Source organism: Nicotiana tabacum, chromosome 20, assembly GCF_000715075.1.
Source record: "Nicotiana tabacum cultivar K326 chromosome 20, ASM71507v2, whole genome shotgun sequence".
Lineage (NCBI taxonomy): Eukaryota > Viridiplantae > Streptophyta > Magnoliopsida > Solanales > Solanaceae > Nicotiana > Nicotiana tabacum.
In genome coordinates, this window is record NC_134099.1 from 5,916,180 (window position 1) to 5,926,521 (window position 10,342).

A 10,342-nucleotide genomic window follows, 5' to 3' on the forward strand; every position below is an offset into this window, starting at 1 on the left:
TTAAAAAACTCCAAAAAACTATTTTTCAAAATTCTCACTCAGATTACTCACAAAAATTCAACAACAACTTAAAATTATATTTATGTCCAAACAAAACTCTAATTTTCAAATGCCATTTTCACTTGTTTTTTTTTTTACTTTTTTTTTTGGAATTTTGCAATTCTTATTTCCAAATGCCTACAAATTAAGTAGTCGAACGCAAATTGATTCTCACCAAAAATATTTTTTTAAAAAGTACTTTAAAGAAAAATACTTTTCAAAATAAGTTGATTTTAAAAGCTTGGCAGAAAAGACTATAAATAAGAGAAATTTTCACAAACCACTATTGTTTAGTGGTTATTAGCTAGATATGCTACCATTTACTATATTACTTCTTATAGCTATGTTTTCAGCTTTTTTAGAGTGTATTCGATGTATTTAAGCTATTTTATTCATGAATACAGTAGCAAAACTCGGCGTGAAATAGGGGAATACAACTAGACAATTATTGTATTCACCTATTCACAATATGTATTTATGAATACAGTAACGTAAATAGCACAAATCGTGGTTTATTCGACTGTTTTTAAATGAAAAGTAAATCAATTAACACAATAGACTCCTAATATAACTCAACAAATTCAATTATAACACACAAAATTTGTATATCTAGTTATAAAAAAGATTCTCGGTCGAAAAACACCCCCAAAATAAAGCAATCTCCAGAGATTCAATCCATTCTTTCTTTTTTAGTGGTATCTTTACTAAAATATTTTTTAGTGGTATCTTTACAATTAGATTTATATATTGAAATTATATAATTACATTGAATACAGTTAAATACATAAAAATATGTTGAATACATGAAGTATAGCAGGTCATCTATAGTGCAAAAATATATGAATACATACTGCAGATACATTTGAATACATATATACATCTGAATACATAAATTATATTAATTAAAAAAAATATAAATACATTCATGAAATATAGCGAGACAGTGAATACAATGAAATATATGGAATATAACGAGATACATTGAAATACAATAATAAAAAAAAGACAATGAATACAATGAAATACATAGAATACAACGAGATACATTGAAATACAACGAAAAAAAGGTAGCAAACTCTTCAAGTTGCTCAGCCCCAAACTTCGTTGTCTTTGTTCAAGAACAACCCTAATGTCGTCTCGTCGAGAGAGCCGCGATTCTGACTCGAAACTCTCAAAATTTGGCGCAAAAACGAATGAAATTCCGTATGATTTAATGAAGATGTGCGGCTTGGTAAAGATGACTTGCGATATAAAATCATGCGGAAAACTATACTCGACCGAGGTCAAAGCAACGACCATCAGAATGGGGTGGATCTTCGTGATTTCCTTTCAAATTTCCTTCAATTTACCTTTCAATAGCAGATTTCGAACCTCCATCTTTCTCTCTATGGCTTAATTTCGACATTGATTCAAAGCCCCAACCCACTGACAATGAAAATTTCGCGAGACAATGGAGATGAATCAGTGGAGAATCGTGGTTGTATTCATGGAGAAACACTAACGTTGAGAGAGAGAGGTTGGAGAAAAATCTGAAAGAATGAGAGAGAAAAATAATACAAAACGTATTTTATGACTTAAGAGTAGGAGGTAACCATAAATAGATATTTGGCTATAAAAATCAAAAGGTAGCTATAGAATATAATTTTTTAAAAGAGTATTTATTTTAAAAAAAAATATAAGATAACAATCTTTACTATAACAGGTAAAAATTTCTATAAATAACAAGAACTCAAGAGTTCTCTCCCTAAATCAAAGAGGAAGTACTACAAAGGTGATCCACTAAGCCCAAAAATCCAATTCATGCTCAGAGGACCCCAAAAGTCCAATTCAGTCATTTTCCTACAACTTGCAATTTTGCTTTTTAGGGTGTGTTTGGTATAACAAAAAATATTTGTCACGGAAAATATTTTTCAAGAAAATATTTTCTTGGAAAACAAGTAGTAATCTTATTCATTTTCCGGTGTCTGGCACGCAAATTAAAGAAAATGACTTCTCAAAAGTATTCATAATTAATTTAGATATAATAAACATGAAACCATAAACTTTCAAACCAACAACCTTCCGAACCCACAAATTTCATATACTTCGAACTGCTAAACTTATGAAACCGTGGAATTTTGAACCAATAAACTTTATAATTTCTTAGCCCGTAAGCTTTCAAACACATAAATCTTCGAACTCATAACGTTGGAACTTGTAAAATTTTGAACTTTTAAACTGATAAATAAAAGAACTAAAACTGAAAAATATATTTAAATTTTTTTCGGAGGAGGGGGGGGGGGGGTTGGGGGAGGGGAGAGAGAAAAACGAAAAAAATAGAAGTTTAAAATTACAAAAAAAAAAAAAAAATTGCGCGGGGGTGGGGGGCGGGAGGGGTGGAGGCAGGTGGGGGGTGCAGAAAAAAGAAAAAATAGAAATTTAAAATTGCCAAAAAAAAGGTAAAAAAGTAATTTTTTTTTGCGGGAGGGAAGGGGGGAGGTGGGGGTGGAGGGCTAGTAGGGTGGGTGGTAACGGAAAAACTGATTTTTTTTTTAAAAAAAGTACCTTTTTTGAGAGAGGGGGTGGGGTGGATTTGTGAGGGTGGGAAAGGTTGAGAAAGAGTTTTGGAAATATTTTTCCTTCTCTTGATAAGGAAAATATTTTCCTCCAATTGGAGGAAAATGAGTTCATAAGGAAAATGTTTTCCAAAATTTTTAAGCCAACCAAACATGAAAATTGGAAAATATTTTCCTTTGTACCAAACACACCCTTAGTTTCTCCTATTTGGTCTCCGTTATTGAATAAGAAAACAGAAAAGAGATTACTCTTTGTACTTCAAATTAGGGGTGGGCAAAAAATTCGAAAAATCGAATTCCGAACCGAACCAAATTAATTTGGTATTTCGGTTTCGGTTTTTTCGGTTTTTCGGTCTAATTCGGTAATGAATTTTCGGTATTTCGGTTTTTGGTTTTATAATTTTACAAATTTGGTAAATCGAAATACCGAAAATATCTAAGCGACTAAGCCCAATTACCTATTTTATAGGCCCATGCGGCCAGGCCATGCCCCATCCCCAGCGTCCCACTCCCACCCAGGCCCAGCTCCCCCAACTCCCAACCCAAGCCCAATCCCAATCAATACCCAAGTACCCAAACCAAGACCCAAGTCGAGAATCAAATTAGGCATTTCATTAGGGCTTGCTTACTGCTTCAGAGTCTTCACTCTTCAGTGCTTAGCCATTTCATCGAGAAGAAGGAGACGAGAATCGACTGCGAGTCTAGGATATCAGTTATCAGTCTGCGATTCTAGACGAGAATCGACTGCTTAGGATATCAGTCTACGTCTCTACGAGTTACGACTTACAAGTTACGACCAGTCGACATTCGAGCTCGAGTCTCATCTCATCTTCACCGGTTAACTTCACTACTTTTGTAAGTTTTGTAAGTCTCATCTCATTCTCATGATCTCATCCCAGTACTCGACTACTCTCTGAGGTTTTGTTTGAGTTTTTACATTTTTAAGTTTTGAACTTTTTGAGTTCAGAGTTCAAACGCATAAATTTTTTAATTTCTGATTTTCTGCATCAAACTAATTTAGGGTTATAGGAGGCGATTTCCAGCTCGATTTGATTCCTCACTCCTCAATTTCAGAGGTTTGTTGTTTCGCTTTCTTTTGGTTGTACTGATGATTGAATGAACTGTTGTTCCGAGCTTTTCCCTTTAGTAGGAAAATATCATCTGTATTCTGTATCACGTTCATGGCTTCATGCTGTTTAATTCATTTGCTTGTATAATAACAGTTGTGAGTACACGATTATGTGTTAGGCTTACCATATGATTACTTTGTTTATGTCTGATTTTTAGATCTTTACCATATGAGCAGAGCAACTAACAATAGCAGAATGCTCTCTTTGGTTGAACACTCTATTCTTTTAGTCGCCCCGGTTGAAATTTGCCTAACAACAGACACTTGGACTCTATTCTTTTGGTTGAAATCATATTTCAGGACATGATTTATATGCTGTAAACCTGCCTTTTTTTTATTATCGTTATGTGCTTATAAAATTGAATGTGGAAAAACACACCTCAATATGGACATCAATGGCTTAGGATTGGATGCATTGTTGCTGATTGATGTTCTTACACATTGGCTTCAAGAAAAACAAATGCTACAAATTTCATTTGACAAATCTTAGTGTTGTTGTTGTTGTTTCAGGCCATTGAATGATGATGAGCAAAGGATAAATGTTCCAAAGGCCATAACATGTAATGAAAGTAAAAGAGAAGTTTCTGTTTTACAAAATGTAGCTAACAAGCAAGTAGACAAAGTATTCACTTTTGACAAGGTATAATTCTTTGTTTTATAGTAGCATTTTGTTCATTAAATGGATGGATGGCATGTTAAGAATGTTAGCATTAGGAGCTGTCTTAAAGATATGCTATTTACCAGGTTTTTGGCCCAAAATCACAACAGAGATCGATATATGATCAAGCCATTTCGCCCATTGTTAAGGAAGTTCTTAATGGATTTAATTGCATTGTATTTGCATATGGGCAAACTGGTACAGGTAAAACATACACAATGGAAGGAGGAATGAGGAATAAGGTATTAACTGGTTCACACTATACACCATATCATCTTTCATATTGATCTACTCTTGTCCATAAGACTTGTTCTTTCCTTATGTTATAGGCTGGTGAATTACCAGCTGAAGCAGGTATTATTCCAAGGGCAGATCGCCAAATTTTCGATACGCTTGAAGGTCAAAATGCAGATTATAGCATGAAAGTGACTTTTTGGGAACTATACAACGAAGAAATCACTGACTTTCTAGCTTCAGAAGAGCCCTCAAAGTCTTCAGAAGAGAGACAAAAGAAGCATGTATCTCTCATGGAGGATGGAAAAGGTTGTGTTGTAGTGAGGGATCTTGAGGAAGAAGCTGTGTACAGTGAAAACGACATTTATAACCTCCTGGAGCGAGGAGCAGCCAGGAGGCGCACAACAGACACTCTATTGAACAAACGCAGCAGGTAGGACCTGTTAGCTTTAATCGATTTAAAAAGTAAATGTTAAGCGACAAGTTAATGATACTCTTCTTCTGCAGCCGTTCTCACTCTGTTTTTAGCATAACTATTCATGTCAAAGAAATGACTGTTGGAGATGAGGAGCTCATTAAGTGTGGCAAGCTCAATCTTGTTGATTTAGCACGATCAGAAAATATTTCTCGATCAGGTGCACGAGAGGTATGATATTAGCATCACAAATTTGTGCTTTAAAAGCAAAATTGGAAAGCTTTTACATTTCTCTTATACTCGGTTATTCAAATAAATGTTAACTAAATGACAAATTAGCACCGGAAAAAAACAAAAAAGAACATGATAACAACTATGTTTCAATCCCAAACAAGCTGAGGTAGGTTATATGCATCTTCTGGAATGGTGGTAACAAGTCTTGTATGGATTAACCCTGATAAAGCGAATCCAACTTACAACAACTATATCTGTTTGAATTCAGGCTCGTGCAAGAGAAGCGGGGGAAATCAATAAGAGTTTGCTTACTCTTGGTCGTGTTATAACAGCTTTGGTTGAACACTTTATTCACATAGCTTAGGTTCAAGTGCAATCATGCCCCCGTGCTACTGCTCAACGCCCCGTGAGGCCGTGCTACTGCTCAAGACTGTTTGTTGAGGGATGACCTCTCTGTTTTTTGTTGCACTATGTTTAACTGTTTAAGTGTTAAGACTGTGCAGACTTGCAGTTGGCCAGTTGCAGTGTTGCACTGTGTTTAAGTGTTAATACTTAAGGGTTAAGACTGTTTTTGTTGGACTGTGTTTAACTTGTTTAACTGTATTTAAGTTGTTGGACTTGTTGGACTGTGTTAAGTGTTTAACTGTGTTTAAGACTTTAAGTTGTTTAATATAGTTGTGTAATCAGTAATGTGCATTGTGCAGTTGGCCAGCTTTTGCCAACTACAGTATATGCCAGATTCATTGCAAATTTGCAAGTTTGTATGACATACAATATTGACATTGAGTTCAGTATACTTGCGTGCAAGGTTGCCTTTGCAAGTTGCAACTACAGATGTTATTCTTGTTTTAGGCTTTCCGCCATGTGCACATTGTGGTTGTGCAGTTGTGCACTGTTAGTGTTAATATGTTATAGTGTTATATATAGAAAAACATATTCTTTTAGAGTGAAAATTTCAATTGTCCATGTGCACTGTTAGCACTTAGCATTGATTGTTTATTGATTGTTAAACCGAAACCGTACCGAACCAAAATAAGAAATACCAAACCGTACCGAAATAATTTGGTACGGTATTTGGTATACACAATCGATAAACCGAATACCGAAATACAGAACCGAAATTCTTAAATACCGAACCAAAATACCGAACGTCCGCCCCTACTTCAAATGCAGCACGATAACTATTTCTAGGGAGTCAAATAAAATTTACTCCATTTTTATTACGTTAATTGTACAGATTTTTAATACTTACAATTTGTGTTGACCTTCATTCTTCGAACCTTTCATCCATTTCGGGATCGAGAAAATGTAAAGAATTATATGACCGCTATTCTAATTTCCAATTAAGATCAAGGTGTGAGGTCAATTGTCACACTAAAGTTTATAGATACAAGGAGAGTTTGTGCCTTCCTTTTTCCTTTTCCCAAATGACACTAAAGCTTGTAAATAGTAGTAGTTATAGGTGTAAAATGGGCGAGTTAGGTCAATTTTGGGCGGGTCAAGACGGGATGAGTCAATAATTGGACGGGTTAAGATGGGTTAAAATTTGGGACATAGCCTAACCGGCCAAACTCTTATCAAACTTTACTTAATATGTGTTATTTTCTTATGAATTGTATAGTTACTAAATAAGATTTTTTTTTCTTTTATTATAGTCACATATAACATATCAAACAAAAAAAATTATTTCTAAAATATTTTGTTAAAGTTACTCATAGATAATTTAGATTAAAAATCACCCCAACTTTAAATAAGTTGAGGTTGTTGGGTCAAGATGGGCTCAGATCAATAAATATGGTAAAAATACCACGATATAGCCAATTTTCGGACTAGTCATTCAAAAATAGCCAGCGTTTATGAAGTAAATGAAAAATAGTCATTATTTTGCTGCAACAGAGACCGGTCCAGTATAATATATTGGAGTTTGGTGCACTTGTGTATGAACTCCAGCATATTATGCTGGAGCGGTATACTTTGCTGACTCCAGTATAATATACTGGAGACTGGAGCACCGGTGCTCCAAACTTCAGTATATTATACTGGACAATTATACTTGCTGGAACTCCAGTATATTATGCTGAAGTTCTAGTGTACTTATGCTGGAACTCCATCATATTATGCTGGAGTTCAGCATACTTATCCTGGAACTCCAGTATAATATGATGGAGTTCAAACATACTTATGCTGGAACTCAAGTATAATATACTGGCGTATTTTCCAGGTTTTGAACAGTGTTTTTGCTCAGATTTATTTTTACATGAAAAATGACTAAATTTCGATTACTTTTAAAATTAGGCTATTTTTGAATGACCAATTGTAAATCTGGCTATTTTTAAATTTCTCCCATAAATATGCGAGTCAATGACCAACCCAACCTTAGGCCGTTATTTGGGTTGACAGCCCTACTAGTAGAGATTTTTTTCAAAGAAAAAGTCATGACGTCAAACAAAGTTAAAGGTAATAAATCAGCCATAAGAAAAGCATCAAAATAAGCAAACCGAAGAAGACAAGTGCAACAAAGTGCATTAAGTTCTGTCAAAAGTATAAAAGCAGCTGTGCCTTGATTTGAGGAAATAATCACCTTTGGTACTCCTACTAAAGCACAGAGTCCCCCAAAAAAGAAAGTGAAATAAACACAACATTGTAGCATGGATTCTCCATATATCACGGCATAAAATAAAGATTTGCTTAAACTTCAACCATTGAGCCACGTGTCCAACATGCACCGACCAGGTTATAAACTTTAACCATGATCCCTACTTCACCAAATCAAATCTACGCTAATTACGTACTACTAATTATCAGCAGCTCCACCTTATCAAATTCACTTCTTTTTCGCTGATTGCCATTAATACCCCTCACACTATCAATAAATTACTATACAAAAAACACAATACGGAAATTGCAATAATAACACACACCCCACCCCTACTGAACCGGTCCCACTTCTTCACGTTACACTTCTTTCAAGTGGGGCCGACAAGTCTAAAATCGAAAATAACTTTTTAACAAGGGGTAAAACAGGAAATAAATAAATTACGAGTACCTATTACTAGCATTTATTGGATGAGAATCCAATGAGAGAATTTTTCAGGTCGAAACTGACACGTGTCCCTTGCTGTTGAACATTACCGATAATTGACAGCGATGACGACGTTGGAGCAAAAGCGAAACAGAAAGTTCCGGACGAATCAACCGGTATCAGGTAATTTTTAGCCGGTAACGGTAACTCTTTCCCGTTAGAGAAATGAAACGACACCGTTGGAACTTCCACGCTTTTCATCGATTTCAAATCATAGCATGTATCGAATAACGCCACGCCGTTAGTTGACGGCAAGTGCCTCGTTCCTTTCACGAACTCGTCACGGAGCGTGTTGTACACGTCCGTCTGAAGCCTCGTCACTGCCGTTCCTGAATCGATAATCACGCCGCCGTCGCCGTTATTGCTCACTTTGAAAGCTGAAGGAGGAACTGAAAGCAAATTTCCGGCGACGCTTAGTCCCGTTAAATCCAGGTAATAGAATGTATCGAGCTTCGAATTCCGGATTAACGGAGCAGTGATGGCGTCAGGCGATATCACTCCGCCAAACTCGAGAGTCGACGTCGAGTCCGAGTCACGGTCCACGAGGCAATAAGAGAAAGAAGAAGCATTAATTTGTGAAGGAAATGATAACGCGCCGCCGCCGAGACCTAACAATCCAGCGGCGCCGACGAATAAACCTTCGTTATTATGTCCACATCCGATAGCTACATTCTCAACCGAAGCAGAACCTCCAAAGGTAACTCTCTCCGTCACAAAATCGCCGACGGTATACGAGCCATCCCCGTAGGAGACCTCATAAAGGCACGTGTCGTTCCTACATTCAGAAACATCAAGAGATTTACACTGTTGCGTTTCACAAGTGAGCGGCGAGAATGTAGAAGACGAAGCCGGCTCAAAAATCGGATCGGCTTGCTGGTAACAATCGGCGCAAGGCGCACATTGGATCCAGTTCACGTCACTTCCAGTATCGAGCACCATGTAAACTTGACTTTGCGGGTGACCGATGCCAATTCGTGAGAAATACTCGCCGCTTCCTTGACTCGTCCCTGAAATAATCGGCCCTTCCAATTCCTCAGCTTGAAACTCGACTTCAACAGGTTTAAGATCCGATTTAGTAATCCGTTGTACAACCAGATCTACACGAGTTTGAAGCGATTTGACTCGGGCTGAGTCACGCTCCAGTCTAGCTAGTGTAAGTGAGTTGTAATCTCTATGTGAAGTACCACGTACTGATACTCGAGAATGCAGTTGAAGACTCAGTGAAGATGACGATGACGTAGAAATGACATTTTCATCTTGCTTTAGTGATTTTACAGCCTGAGACGAATCCACTGAGAACGGGTTCAGGGTTTTTTGAATGGAGGAAGGAACGTTAAGGAATGTTGTTCTTGAGGCATCTGGAGTTGTACGTGAAAGAGCTGTGACGAATAACAGAACAAGGAAGAAAATGGAGGAAGTGGAATTGGAAGCTGCCATTGTTGAAGGATGAGAGAAGGAAAGTGGAAAACAGAGTGTGACTGTGACTGTGGGACTGAGCTTGGATTTATATATTACGAGGAAAGAGAAAGTTGAGAGTAGATAATTTGAAATTATAATGCTATAAACTTGAAAGAAAGTCGCGTTGGACTTGTTAGAGGAGACAAAGAAGGGCAATATGGAGAAACAAGCTTTGAATGAGGTTAGCTTTGAAGGAGTTTATCAGGTGATTATAAATAAATTTCCTAATAAACTTTAATTGACAATTTATAAAAATTATAGTAATTACTCTCTCTATTCATTTTACTTGTCCACTATTCTAAAATAGATTTTTATTTTTACTTGTCCACTTTCACTTTCGCATATCAAGAGAAAAATAATTTATTTTTTCTATTTTGCCCTTAGCATTAATTACTCATTCCAAATGATTTTCTAAATACATTAAGACTATACATTAATTAATATGAGTATCACTTCATTTATTAAGGGTTGTGCAAAGTGAATAGTGGACAAATAAAAGTGAACGGAGGGAGTAACATATTAACAACAACAATAGCCC

The 10,342-nt window shown here is 36.2% G+C and overlaps 2 protein-coding genes across 2 annotated transcripts; one reads left to right on the forward strand and one right to left on the reverse strand.

Moving 5' to 3' along the window:
- Positions 1–4,521: 4,521 nt before the first annotated feature.
- LOC107767953 (kinesin-like protein KIN-5B) lies at positions 4,522–5,628 on the forward strand (the record flags this gene model as incomplete). Its single annotated transcript, XM_075240005.1, has 4 exons — positions 4,522–4,623; positions 4,711–5,048; positions 5,123–5,261; positions 5,533–5,628. Coding segments are annotated over 4 exons (675 nt in total), but the record flags the coding sequence as incomplete, so codon positions are not given.
- A 2,127-nt stretch (positions 5,629–7,755) lies between these two features.
- Positions 7,756–9,899, reverse strand: LOC107767952 (protein ASPARTIC PROTEASE IN GUARD CELL 1-like). Its single transcript, XM_016587058.2, has one exon. The coding sequence runs from the start codon at positions 9,781–9,783 to the stop codon at positions 8,317–8,319; it is 1,467 nt and encodes a 488-aa protein (XP_016442544.1). The 5' UTR covers positions 9,784–9,899; the 3' UTR covers positions 7,756–8,316.
- Positions 9,900–10,342: the final 443 nt, after the last annotated feature.